At 42.4% G+C, this 15,010-nt stretch overlaps 1 protein-coding gene across 1 annotated transcript in view; it reads left to right on the top strand.

Moving 5' to 3' along the window:
• abtb2 (ankyrin repeat and BTB domain containing 2) overlaps nt 1-15,010 on the top strand; it is a 44,004-nt gene that overhangs the window by 12,826 nt on the left and 16,168 nt on the right. The window contains exon 2 of the mRNA XM_022754442.1: nt 14,764-14,913. Coding sequence (XP_022610163.1) covers nt 14,764-14,913 — 150 coding nt within the window. The remainder of the gene's footprint in view (nt 1-14,763; nt 14,914-15,010) is intronic.

Below are 15,010 nucleotides of genomic sequence, written 5' to 3'. Positions count from 1 at the left end.
CTTTTAAAAAGGTTTAACATGGCGATTAAGACCCTAGGGGATGAAAGCAGGTCTAATGTATCTACCTTGCTCAGTACTGAAAAAATACAGACAGGGAGCAGAGCAAAGTCGAAAAGGAAAGGCAGGAGTGAGGGACAATGACAAGCACAGAGAGAGAAAGAAAAATCACAGAGCAAGAAATGAACCTGCCTAGTGGTTCTTGGCTCTAGTGCACTTCTGCTCTGAAGGCCATAATTACCCTCTGACCAACTCGTGTTGGTAGCTAGAGAGTGGTGAGGTCAGCAGTTAGCTGGCTAGCACAATGAGGTCAAGTACTATTCATGCCCTGGCTTGTTCATTTCTGCATGCAACTCTCCATCTAACGCTCTCTGGCTGTCCATTCAGGCTATCTTTGTCACGTATGAGTGCGTGCATGTCTGCAAGCTGGTTTATGTGTCACCACAGTCTGAAAATCGAATCAGAGAAAGACTCGCCTCCCCTCCATCTTCTGTCTTCCAAACTTTCTCTTTCCTTCTCTTGCCTCTCCTTTCTTTCTCTCGGCTCAGCGGTCGTCTCTTGTGCGTCCTGCCAGGTCTCCTCTGGCCAAGGGTCAGCCAGAGACTTCCCGCGCAGGGCTGCTGTTATAGTCAGGCTCATGGGAACCTGGAGCTCAGAGACAACGGCTGGGGAAGGCATCATTATTACACACACACACACACACAACAGGAGGCTCGATTTTTAATATGTGCAATAATCTCTGGGTATCATATTGTGGGACGATGGCTGATGGGCTCACTCAGGCTTTCGACAGGGGACGAAAGAGGTCTTCTTTTTTCCATTTCCTTCTTGAAACGCCATTACTGTCTTCATGCAGAATTGTTTCTTAACACAAGGTCTCCTCAGCTCCTTCTCAACTTCATTACGGTGTGTGTGTGTGTGTGTGTTATGTTTCTCCCAAGTGGCACAAGGTAAAACATAGCTAATTATCACCCTGCAGTTTTTGCAATCGCTTTTGAGACTTCACAGGCTGAAATTGGAGAATGGGAGTTGTCCCAGGGTAGGGAAACTGTGTGTGCGTGTGTGTGTGTGTGTGCGTGCGTGCGTGCCTACCCAAAGCTTAAAGCTTTGGGTTGTCCAAACCCCAACTCTGAACACTTGGCTAGCAGTTGAATGAAATATCCCACGAGCCTCTCCTGTCTGTCTAGCCATCTGTGGTCATGGGGTTTCCCAAGCGGGCAAAGCAGGGGCTGTTTATCTTGGAATGGGGCAGGAAGTACAATAACTAAAAGTTGGGGCAAGAATACGAAAAGGAGAAGTATTGGGCAGAAAATATAGATTTTTTCAAGTGAAATGTGTCAGACACTGCACAAATGATGGGGGGTGGGGTCGGGAGGGTGGCAGGACCTGCACATATGCTCAGCTATCATCATCCCACCCAGACAGACCCTACAGTGGGAAAAGGAGAATGAAAACAGATTTGTCACTCAGTCTGCTGTTTGCACAGGAGCTGTGTGAGTGTGTGCAAGAATAGTCCTCTCCCCCAATCTGTTGCACACAAACATTCCTCTAAAGCAATCACACACCCACACACATACACACCCCGCTCCTTTTCAGGGTCTGTGCTGGGCAGTTAGGTCCCTCTGGGAAGGGTAGAGGGGTTTGTGTGTTTTAGTGTGTGTGGTCAGGATGTGGCTAGCACCTCTCACTAGTCATGATTTACCAACAATACCCACGGTGGTTAGAGCCTGACACTCAGCACATACTACAAGTCTGAGTTGGTCGACCGTACAACAATCTGGAAACTTTTTTTCCATATTCCCGTTCCCTGATTTTGTTCACATTGTAACACAGTCTCACTTGAGAAGTGTGTGTGTCGTTCATGGCGATTTATCGGTTGTTTCCTGCCAAGCTAGGTTTTATTAATTTCTGTAAAAAGGGTGTAATGGGTAATATACAATGTGGCCAGTCAAAAAATTTATATTTGTGTGTGCCAGGGTGTGAGTTTCTGTAAATTTGTGTGTTAGGAAGCGCTTAAAGTCTGTCAGCTATTATTTAGCCATTGTGGCTTTGGGAAGCATTGTGGGAACGTCAGTTGAAGTGAATTGACCGGGTCTTCTCTAATACTCAGGAAGAAATGCATTAACACACACACGCACATGCACATACACACGCACACGCTCATGAGAACTGCCCAGCTTCCTAAGCAGTTAAAAGGCAAATGGCCTTTGGCTTTGACATTGCTTGTACTTCTTAAAGTGCTCTGTTTGTTAAAGTGCTCTGGTTTTATAGTTAGAAGAAATATGACGGGATGGAAGGAAGCAGAGATGGAGAAAGGCAACAGTCTCTCTTGAGGTGATATCTCTCCTTGTCTGTGATCCTTGTCTTTCTTTTTCCATCTGCTACTTAGAGGAGAGGGCTTCAGTGGGTGGTCCACAGAGACCCGTGGAGCAGTTGCCTCTTATGACCCGCAAAACACACACACACACACACACACACACACACGCGCTCATAGAAATACACACACAATCACACACGCACAGACACATAAAAAAAAAAAAAAGACTATGGATTAAACCTGTCTGAAGTTGTTGAGATGACCTTATAAATTGGTTTAAATGACACACACTGAGTCAAGCTTGCCTGTAGCACCTGTAAAGGTAACAGCTGGGAACGCACACTGAAACAAACACCCCACTCATTGTGCATATGCACACATACGCTCACCTCCCACAACTTTTATTTGTGTTGCTGCCATGCCAGGGCTGAGGAATGTGTGAGCAGGTGCCCCCTGCAGAGAGGAAACAGCAAACACTCATCACACCGAGTATGTCACTTGTTTAGGATCAGAGTTGAAACACTGTTCACACACAGATGGCAGTAGTGATGACGCAGGGTGGTACCTGTAATTTCAGCAATTTCAGAGCAATTCACATAGCTGTGACCTGTCCCAGGCTGAAGGACAGAAACTCTAAAAGTTATAAAGGATTTACAGAAGCTCACAATCTGAAATCTGTCCATCAAGCCAGAACAATTCCTGTTTTTTTTGTTTTTTTTGTTTTTTTTTTATATTCTGCCAAAATAAACAGAAATGATAAGAAAACACACTCATAATCTGACACACATTCACACATTGCCACTTCTTTTCTTTTTGTATCCTCTGTTGTTTCAAGTGTTGGTTCTTACTTTTTGTTTACTCATTGTGGTTTGTTTATTCATTCTTTTTATCGCCAGTTTGTTTCCTCTCCAGCAAGTGTGCAATCAAGTTTAGAGACGGTCACGTGAGCACAATCATCTTTTCCATAGGAAAAGGAAAGCGGGGAAAGTGATAATTTTATCAGTCTGAGCGCACAAAGACAACACGGATGGTTCTGTAACCCTCACTCAAACATCCTCCACTGGGAGCATGTGTGTGTTTGTGTGTTATGCTTTGCTGTGGTTAAAACACCCTGTCTTCTTATAAACCCTCATCAAAGGTTGCATATGTCTGTGAATTGTGAGCAGTTTTTTTTTTTTTTTTTTTTGAGACAAGGAAAAATGGATAGTAAAAAATGGGGAAATGTTGGAAAAATAAACAATGACATGCATCAAAAAGGATTTTTTTTCTATCTGCTTGTGTTGCAACCCTTTTTGTATTCGTGTTGTGCCACATTGGGGAGGTCCTGATCCCCTGGTTCACCACTATTGTACTGTAGGTAAAAGTGTGTGTGTGTTAGTGTATGTGTGTACTTGTGTAATGATGACGTGGACACAATGAGGCTTTGTTCAATTTTTAGTGTGCCCCATAGTGCTGACCACCACACGAGTGTGAGTTTGTGACTTTGTGTGTGTAAGTGTTGTTTCGTGGATGTGTAGAGTTGGGGGTCAGGAGGTGACATAACTGCATCAGAGGATGGTCCTTTTTTTGCTAGTTCCTTTTTGAGGTGTGGACACTCCCTCTGTGTTGACTGTGTGTGTGTGTGAGGGGTGTGTGTGTGAGGGTCAGGGGTGAGCTGTAAACCCCCCTGGGTGTCAGATGGGTCATACAGCCAGTTGAATGAGGTGACTGGTCTGGTTAAAGGTAGTTTACTGCTTCCTGCTAAAGAGGTGGACATCTTGACACGCCCTGCAGGTCCCTAACACACCCAGGTCACAAACGCACAGAATATTTAGAGCTGCTGTCATCTGTGAGACTGACACATGGACACATGATTTGTGGATGTGATGACATCTCAATGCCTGGTGCATACCATTATTTAATTCTGTGCAGATATGTGTGTGTGTGTGTGTGTGTGTGTGTGTGTGTGTGTGTGTGTGTGTGTGTGTGTGTGGTCAAACTGCACTGGACACATTTATCAGAATGTCAACATGTGTGTCTGAGGTTGGGTGGTCCATTGATTTATACACATGTTCCATCAGTGGCATTGATTTCTTTACTAATTCTATGACGTTTTCTGCCCACTTGAACAATCTGATGTTACGACTGCTGTAATCTGCATCCCCTCCCACCGTAGAGCGCTCACCTCTCCTCTGTCTTTCACAGTGAGGACAGTTGTTGTCAACAATGGCATTGACAGCAGTAGAGTCAGACAGCTGTAAATGGACCAGCCCCACTCATTACTGCAGACAAAAGAAATATGGACCTTTTGAACCAAGCTCTGCTCCGTTCACTGCCCGCTGCTGTGAAAGGCTGGTCGGTTGTAATGCCCATGAAATATGATGCATACTCATCCTCACTATTTATCTTATTTATTATCCATATAGTGGATGGAATGAGTCTGTGAGTGGTTGTTCTTTCTTAATGCAAGTTTAATTGGAACATAGCAGTAAGTATATTAATCCAACAAGGCTATTCAAGTAGTGTTGCGTCTATAAAAGAAAATGTAGCCTCCATTGCTTATCGAGCTGATTGTGCAGGTTTCAGTCACTTAAACTAAGATGGAGCACTTTTTAAAATTATTGGTATTGCAAGTAACTTGCAAAAGGATCTGAGTACGTCTTCCACTGCTTTCTGTAGCTGATGCAAACATAGGCCACACCTTATATTACAGACACACAGAGACACACAGAAAATCATACTGTACAACACACTTACTATATTTTTGTTTGATTGAACAACAATAAGTGGCTGCCCAGAAAGTGGTTTTCCTTTTCCTGAGCTTCTTTTCCACTCTGCTGTGAGTCCAAAGATTTAGTTTTAGGCAATGAGAGAGAGAAAGAGAGAAGAGAGCGAGCGAGCGAGAGAGAGAAGGAGGAAGGAGGAAAGAGGAAAGGAGTGATTGAAAGAGTGAGTGAACCTCCACTCCTAATCATAATCCATCCACCATCCCCCCACCCTTGTTTTTTTCCCCCAATTTGACTCACTGCGCTGTGTGCCATGATTTTGCTCTCTACCCAGCCCAACGCGGAATGTTAATCAGCAGAAAGCTGCTTTAGATTTACAAGGGGGAATTTGGATCCAGTTCTTTGAAACGTCAAACTCCTAAGTCCCTCTATCAAAACCGCTTGTTGGACTGTGAGAACCATGCTGCAGCCGGAAAAAGTTTATTTCTGAACAGTCGGGAAAGGATTTGATGCTGTTAACTTGCATCCTCTAAGCTTTTGAAAGTGAAGTACCTGTGTCTTTCTGTGCATGAAACTCTGGTGGGAACGGGGTAGCATCGCATTCTCAAAGTGTGTTAATTAATGTCAACATGTGAATGCTCAGTTTAGTGTGTAATTAAGGAGGAGGGGGAGGAGAGAGGAGTGACATAGCTATAGCTGGGCTGTTGAAGAGTTAGACGCTCAATCTAATAAGTAATGATGAGTCACAATGTGCTTTTTATGGATGTTATTCCAGCAGGGGTTGAAGTGATAATGAAACAGTGCCACATGCGTCTTTGTGCAACACAGACACAGAAGTGTCTAATACTGAGGTTATTTCAGTCTTAATGTCAATTTTAAAGTTGCCATGGAGGTGAAGGTTTATCAATGACAAAACCAATGAATTACAAGGCTGAAATCTTTTTTTACATCTGACCACCAGCAAATGGCCAGAGTTCATGTTTATTTGATGGTAAATGGTTTCAAACATCCATCTTTACACACACTTAGAAGAAGTGTTTTTATGCATCTTGTTCACTAAGAGAAGTGAGAGATCCATGCAGCCAACTGGCCAGTGATGCTTTAACTTTGCTGGATTTTCCTCTCCTGAAAAGAATTTCCAACTCAGTCCTTAGTACTGTGATTAACTGACTTTAATGTGTGTGTGTGTGTGTGTGTGTGTGTGTGTGTGTGTGTGTGTGTGTGTGTGTGTGTGTGCGTGTGCGTGTGCGTGTGCGTGTGTGTGTGTCTATGTGTCTGTCCATGTGTGTGTGTGTCTGTGTGTGCTCGTACGTGTGTGTGTGTGTGTGTTTGCATGCGTTACTGAGAATGGCGACGATCTAGAGTTCAGGTTCAGGCCTTTGCTCAATGAGCGTGTTGTCTGCCATCCAAACTGACTGGCTCTCTGTTTTCGCTCCCTAGACGGTCCAGCTGAGAGAAAATGAGCTGATCATAGAGACAGAGTGGGAGCAATTAGAGCAAACACACACTCGCATTCACACGCACACACACTTTGTGCTCCTTTGCCCAGCCTGCTGCCCATAGTGTTATTTGTCGGAGAGCTGAATAGAGGGCAGCTTGTTCTTTAAAAGCGAGGTTAACTGTTCCTGTTTAAAATGGGTGAATAAAACAGCCATTGGTCTGTCCCAGCCAATAAGATCCAGTCTTTGCTATGTTCATAGTGTGGTGAAGGAGCTGTTGACACTAATGAGAATTGTTCTCTAAACCGTAGCACATATATTGTCACCATTATATTTTGCTTTCCTGACTTTGTTTATTTGTCAAACACTCATGGCTGTGTTTTGGATGCTGACATCATCTCAGTAGTAAAAGTGGATTCAATTATGAGAGGGCGGGTTTGAGGTTAGATGTCTATGTGGATGTGTGTAATATCCGTTGTCCTGTGTCATTAGAGAAAACAAAACCAGCCTCCATATACAGTATTGTATATGGAGCCCCAGTGCTGTTCAATAAGCCAGTGAAACCTATAAAACTATGTCATCTAGTAATGGAGCTATACCGTCCCTTTGCTGCACACTATGTGAAGTGGCGTCACACATGGAAACGGGGACTGTTGAATGAGACTAGATAGCCACAGGCACCACAGTTGGCCCCGGAATGTAAAATATAAAACATGATTAGAGAGAGAAGGAGGGAGAGTAAAGGGGAGGAGAGGATGAGGGGGAGAGAGCTGAAGTCATGTTCAGGATTAGGGTTAGCTGTGTAGCGGAGCTAATGGCGATATTTTTCAAGGCTGTAGGAAACCAAAGCCAGCCCTCTCAAATCCTACCACTCCCAATTTGTGTGTGTGTGTGTGTGTGTGTGTGTGTGTGTGTGTTTGTTTGGGGGTGGTGGTAGATATGTTATTGCCAACCACATTTATAGCTTCACTGTAAATTTTTTGCACCGTTACAATTCAGTGTGGCCTATTTGCCTGAGTTTGAGCACCTCAGATTTACTCACGACCATTTCATGTGATTCTAGATATTTTATCCATCTTGCTGTATTTTCCATGTGAGTAGGAAATAGTTGGTCGCTCATGGTTGTAGTAACAGCTTTATATTTCTTTAGGTTTACAGTGTAATATTTGAATGTTATAAAACTGTCATTTCTCTTTTCGAAGATTCAGCTAACCCTGTATGGAGATTCAGATCTAATCTTTGTGGCTTTGCACACTGGGATTCCTGGCAGACTTCTAACAGCAGACAGATCCAAAAATCTTACTTTCAGCCTGTGGGCAGGAAGTAGATTTCCAACTTTCAAATCGTAGTTTTAACCCTTTTTGTGTTTTTATTTCCTAGAAAATATGTTAACAAGTCAAACATCCAACACTGGATAACACCTAGAGTCTGAGAACAACAGGCAGATAAGCCACTTGAAATTCACATCATTCACATTAACCAAATATAGAAACTTTCCTCTCTCTGCATCTAAGCGTGGGTCTTGCAGTGATTAATGATGTGTGTGGGTGTTCTCACTCAGCGACTTGGGGAAGCCCCCTTTTTACACAGCTGATAAGGTTACTTCCTCTTTTAGCCCCAGCTGAGCACCACCTCTGACCCGTGACCCGTCGCAGCCGGGGGTCACCAGAGGTGTCAGGGGACATTGACCAGACCCCACTTCACTTGTCTATCATGGTCTGTGATTTATCAGGTACTGACAGGCGTGTGTGAGAGAGATCAATAACTTTTTAAGCCTTTTAAATCAGAAACAGCTCGATTTGGACACACATATTCAAGTGAATGGTCACTTCAGTCCAACTAAAAATTTAAGTGTAAGCAGCTTGAGCTTATGAATGCTTCTCTGTCTACTCCCAACTGCACATAGGTAGTTTGTATTTTTGAAAGACACGCTCATATGCTAACTTGTCAGATGAATGATTATTTTTAGCCCAAATACGAATAGAGCACTTTAAGCTTGTAAATGCCCCTCTGTCCCACTGAGATTCTGTTTAGACAAGGATCGTGAGGAGGGTCCACCAAAGCAAGCAAACACATTGATATTTTTAACCCTGTATGCTGAATCTGCTGTGAGCATAGCAGAACAAAGCTAATAACTTTGGTTCATCAATGTTAAGTTTATTCATGAATTTAACTGTAACCCTTTCAAAAGTCATGCTCAGTGCCTTCATCAAAAGACCTGTGTGTGGCACACAATCTGTAAAACCAGAGAAGAATGTGTGGTGTGTGGGCGAGGTTGGATGTGTGAAAAACAGGTGTTTTGGAACCTTTTTAAGGGTGGAAAACAAGAGGGCAGGCCTGTGAGTGAAGGATCACATCTGGCCTATAGATTTCAATGACATGAAATGAAGTGTGAGCATTTGTGTGTGTCTTTTGTTGTGTGAAAGGCGTACTCTCTGAAAGATGGAGGAGATCAGGAGACTGTGGGAGTGATACACACCCAATAACAGCCCTGTCAAACAGTGTACTATTGTGTGACTCTCCACCCTCCACACAGGGACAAGCATATAGCCTCCTGGCCCAGAATGAGAGCTCGTTTCTGGGTAGGGGAAGTGGCTTTGAAGCGCTCTTTCCCTGGCTTTCTGATCTATCCACACTGTAATGAATGAAGAGGCTGTTAAAGGAGGAAAGGCAGGTGTTCACTCATGTGTGTGTGCCTGTGTGTTTGTACATGTACATACACACCCTCCTTAGTCCTTGAGTTTTTCAATGAGCCCACTGAGAGCATACAGCAGGAGCAAAGCTGATCATGTCCTTCTGTCTTTCACACACACTCTATGGTAGACAAAACAAATGTGCACACAGACCAATTATGGTTCAAGAATGCACTCTTTTTGGGGCTGAGCTGCTGGGAACATAAGTGAAACTAAAAGCTGTGAAAGAATATCGCATCACACAGAAAATTTCAGGGTCTGAATCCCTTTTAGCAGAAAACTGTTTATCACTACATGCTAGCAGTTACATAACCTAAATCGACGTATCACAAAGTCACACAGTGGTCCAGATTTTTCTTTGTGAAATCAGTAACATATTTCTAAACAGATTAAAAATTTGAAATGCAATCCAAAGTTGATTCATGGTGTGCAGTTTTGCTGTGGTCTTTTAGAATTTAGAAGTGTTTTTTCTGGCCCGTTACTGAAGGTCAAACCAAAGCCTAGATATTTTCTACCCTAATGCTGCTACCAAGCACGTGTGCTAAAAACACAAACTTGGAGTCAAGTAGAACAAATTTTGACAAGGGAGATAACATGAGATATCACAAGAGCAACAAAGAATGAGAGTTGAGGTATGTAGGGGAAGCCAGTGATGAGTTCACTGCAGCTAGTGTTAACCTTAACTCAAAGTTCTTTTTGGCATTTTATTGGCAGGCTCAAAGTTGTTATGATTTCCTGACAATAGACTGAAATTTGGTTTGACAGCATTGATGTGATGTGACTAATAAGGACACCTAACAAGATTGACAGCTGAAAAATTTTCAGCGTAACAAAAAGTAGTTGTTGGATTTTTCTGACCTTGTTTTGGCAGTCTGTCCAACATCATTGTGAGTGATAGCTTGGCTGAGCTAGGAGGAGCTGTAATGGTTTTGAGAGATAGTTTGAATGGGCTGGGGACTGCCACAGGCTTTGTGGTAAGTTTCAGCTGTGATTTGTAGCTGGGATTCCCACATGACATTTGCAGGGTCAACCTCAGAAATGAAGCCATAATAGCCGCAAAAGAATGAATCCCTTGTGCCACTTGTCTTCCCCTGCCTCACCCTCCTCACAGTTTCAGATATTCCTGTCTTTCTCCCCAGCCCCTCCTCTGCATGACTCATTCGTCTTCCACCGAAAGCTCTGCAACCCGCAGTCCCACTCCTCCTCTTAGCTTCTACTCTCATCCCCTCCTCCTTCATCTTATCCTCAGCCTCTCTCGGTGCCAGAGAGAAATGATGCATATAGTGCTGGAGCTGCCGGTGCTCATGATATTCGTGGTGATGGTGGGGACAGGCCTTGGTTGGCTTTCAGACCTACATCAGGCCCAAATGACGCAGGCTGGGGTTCAGCGGTGAGGCAAGCCACGGGGTGGGACTGTGGGAACTGCTGAGAGTGTGGTGCTGTGCGAATATTTGCCACAGCTTCGAAAGAATATAGCAGAATCAATTGAAACTATATTAACATTTCCAAAGAATTAGTTTCTGTTGAAGACGCGTCTATTTAAAGCATGCTAAATTTAGGCTGAAAAAAAAAAAACTTCCAGAGATGTCAAATCAGTGCCTGTTTGACATGTTTGCTTTCATAAAGAAGGAAAAAAAATGTTCTCTGTGAGCTGGTAATTTACTTGCTATTTTTCTTTCTTTCAAAATAGTCTTATTGTCTTATTTGAATAAAAGAAAAAAAAGAGCAGAGCTGTGCTTTAACAGTCGCCGAACTGTTTTAGACCGGTTCATTACACTGGTTTAATTAGTCTATTATTAGGTTTCTATTTTGAACTGTATTTTTTGAAGACTAGAATAACGTCAGTGTGAGGTTCTTGGGGAATCACACTACAGGGAGTCCAAATAGCTATGTTAATTTGTACACTGTCGCTCAGAAACGCTCATGAACACATCCACCGATGTGTTTTTTCACACACCCTCACCCAAACTAATGAGACAGAATCTATTAAAATGGTTCTTACACCTCAGAAGGCATGAGTCTCCCTGACATGAGTTGGAATCAAGCCATCTCTGAATGAGCCATTCACATTACATGTCACATACAGTAACACCTAATTCTCAGTCATGGAAGCCTCTGTAGTTATGGTGGCCATAAACCATGGTGGTGAGGCGGCTCAGGAGAGTATGCAGAGCATGAGTTAACACAATAAGGTAAGAGGTCTCTCAAGCATGTAGCCATGTGAAAGGATAGTCCAAGGCCTTTAGAGGATAATAGGAGAAAAAGAGATTAACACAAGGTCTTGAAAAATGCTCCAGATGCTTCAACCATATTTATATATGTGCAATGTCATTTTAAGGAATGGTTAACAAGGTGAAACCCAAAAGCAAATACCCTCATCATAATTACTAAAACACCTGACACATCAAAGAAGTGCCAGCGTACTTTTCATGCAAAGGCAGTGAGTGTATGGGTATGTTTTTGCTTGTGTGAGCGAACAGGGACATGCTGAAGCTTGTCTACAGATTGTTTGTCTGACGTGCATGTTCTTTGTAGCAGTAGCACTCTGCTAGAGGCAGCCGTTTCCATTGTGTTGCAGCTGGGAGTCAGCACATATTATACAAGTCAGATGGTGCAGCGAAAGTACGAGAGAGAGAGAGAGAAAGAGAGACAGGGGGAGATAGAGTTACACTTTTTGTATGGTTTCCCTTTGGCAGCATAAACCTGCCTGAGTGAACGTATTTTTAATTCTGTCTGTTTTTCATTCATGAAGCACCACTGTACACTGAAGTGACTTCACTGCTTAGCTCTGTTTGTAGGAAGTCAACATGTCATGTGGCTCTCTGTTATAATTTTTCCCTCTCCTATTACTGGAGGATGTTTACATCCAGCACTTGCAATTTACTACTATATCTCATAGATTGGATTTCCTTTATTGTGCAATACTATCCGTACTTGTGGCCATATGCAGTTAACAGCATATTGCAAATTAAATGGTCACTTTTGTGTGTATGACAAAGCAGTGTGTTTGTGCAGCAGTGTGGTCTATTAGATAGATCCGTTGCTCCTGGTCATTAACTCAGCAGTATAAAATGATAAAATCCTGCTAGCCAGTTCAGACACTCTCAACTACATTCATGACACACAGGACTCACTGCAGCGAACTGTATATTCAGCACACAATATGCAGTAAGACTAGTCTAGTTTATATCCACTGATTGTTTGCAAACACTGCTGAAATTGCAACTGCTGCTGCTTATATAGCATTTCATTAGCTCCACCTCCATGCTTGCAAGGTAGACAAGACAAGACAAGACAAGACAAGACAAGATCCAAAACTAAATGCCAAAAAGTGTATTTATATAGCACATTTCATACACAGAGGGAAAATAAAGTGCTTTGCATAATGCAGTAAAACAGAGGTATACCATATAGAAAATATCAATTAAAAGGATTAAAAACATTAATGTGGAGGTTCGTTCCATCTTTAGATATAGTACATGTTTACTGTAAGCACATCCCTAGTAGTTAAATAATAGTAATAAAATATTCTGTCCTTTGCTCATATATTTTCAAAGTGCAATCCCCTCTCATGTCATGGGAATGTTGAGAAAAAGAGACTTCAGAGATGATGGTATTTTTTCTCTCACAGATTCCAGTGAGAGGACAGCTTTTGCCGGAAGCACATGGGAATGTCATTTTAGGGATGGTAGCCCATCTTTTCCCTTTTGGGAGAGTGAGGAGAGTTTGAGATGAGGAAGCTTTTATTTTCCTCAGGCTTTGTAAGTAAATCACAAACCTGCTCTGATGATCTTTCCTCTTTCCATTTCTCTGTTCTATCCCACGCCCCCCCCCCCCCCCCCCCCCACACTCATTTCCTCTGGCTTGGCAGAAAGCTCACCTCAGACTGTGAAGCCAAAGTAAAGGTTAACTTTTGGGCATGTGTGTTCACCCATATCGACTAGCTGTACAGTAGCTAACACACTCTGGTTCTTCTTACTCTGCTACATATCGCTCCAGACAGAATTACTGAAGAGCCAGCAGATATATACTAAAAGGCAAAAAATAGCACTCAGTGTTCTCACCTTCACTTGTCATAACTTGTATCCGTTTTAGTTCGAAAACAGCAATCACAGGAGGTACAGCAGTGAAAGAACAGGATGACATCTTCAGTTTATGTAAGAGTGATGTTATCTTCTCGCCTGCAATTAGTCTCAGCTGTCAGGGAGAATAAAAGTGCAAACCTGGTGTTTAACTGTAATATCATAATTTGTCTGATATCTGATATATATATATGTATGTATATATATATATATATATATATATATATATACATATATATAGTATATATTTATATTTTATTAATGGAGGTAAATTATGCTCCTTAGAGAGATTGTGCATTTTCATTTTATTTCACTATGACTTGTATTCAAAGACAGTGGGTTGGGCTGGGCTGACTGAATCTCCAGAGGGTCCATTTGAAGAGGAAATACCACACATGTATCAGATTGACCGTAGTTACTCCAAAAGTCATGACAGTGGATCTAAAAACAAATTTGATCAGTGATTTCATCCACACAACTAAGCCATAAAATCGTGTCATTTTAGTTTCTTAGTATCTTACTATGAACTGTTCAAATGGACTTTTTTAACGGTAGCTGGATATGGGTGTTAAATCTGTTTACAGTATTTACTGGTTTCAACAAATGGGCTGATTGGCCATTGTTTTCCCTTCCCATTTCACCTCCTTTTACCCCCCCCCCCTTATTTCAGTTTTATTTACGGTGTTTTGAAGTATTGAAACACTAGGTCTTTCCACCAAGAATCAGAACATAAAACTCATACTAACAAACTTAGTGTCAGTGAAGGGAACTGTTTTCTACAAATTTCATGAAGGTGTAACAAATTGCAATTCCTCATTCTTTCAAACCCAGACTTGTTTGTTTCCTCATCTGTGGGTGTGTTAGTGTAAAGAAAAAGGTCACAATAGGGGCTGTTAGAGTCCTGGGTTGCTGGTGGTCTTCAGCAGTCTGTTGATTGATGACATCCTAAATATGAACCTCATGCCAAACCTCTGAGTGTTTCCATACACTGCAGTAATATCACCTTTAATTATCATGGATCTACTGTAACCATCCTTACGTTATCAATTACTTCTAGTTACTAGAATATCTGATTGCAGATGTTATGTGGAGGGATCAAGCATGTACAGTATGTGTTGAGCATGTTGTATAATGTCCATGATATTAAAGTGAAATGTCTGCAATGACAATGAATTCTTAACTTGATCTTAGTCTGTCTCTGTAGTCCTTTCTGTGAGGCCTCAGCCTGCGTCTGATGCAGTGTGCATTTGTGTTGTTTGTATTAGCCTGATGTCGATGTTTATTTTCCTGAAAGTGTTGAGAGCAAGGCTCACGTTCCCTTGTGTGTTTATTTGCCCTCACTGGTGTAGGTTACATGTTACCAGGATTATAAATTCCCTCTGTAAATACCACCTCAGCAATTGTTTTGGGACTTCTGTCAGAGCAGTGAGAATGGATGTGTTGCCGAAGTTTCTGAGGTTTGTTTGCATGGCTCACAAACTTATCACATGAATCATAAATGCCATTCTCTCTCTGTTTTTGTCTCTGTAGGTGTTTTGTCTCTCCCGGCCCATTTCAGTCCCTACACAGAGAACCAGCAGACGTCTGTGGACAGCAGGGAGGATGCCTATGCCCAGCTGGAGCTGAGGACGCTGGAACAGTCCCTGCTCGCTACCTGTGTGGGCAGTATTTCTGAACTCAGTGAGTACAGTGTAGTGTGTGTGAGCCTGGATATACTTTATCTTAACAGGCTGTTTCACTTTGTATATTTAATCTATTAAATTCATTTCAGCTCTTT

Source organism: Seriola dumerili, unplaced genomic scaffold (assembly GCF_002260705.1).
Source record: "Seriola dumerili isolate Sdu_G_001 unplaced genomic scaffold, Sdu_1.0 BDQW01000219.1, whole genome shotgun sequence".
NCBI lineage: Eukaryota > Metazoa > Chordata > Actinopteri > Carangiformes > Carangidae > Seriola > Seriola dumerili.
This window is presented reverse-complemented; position numbering and strand designations above follow the sequence as displayed.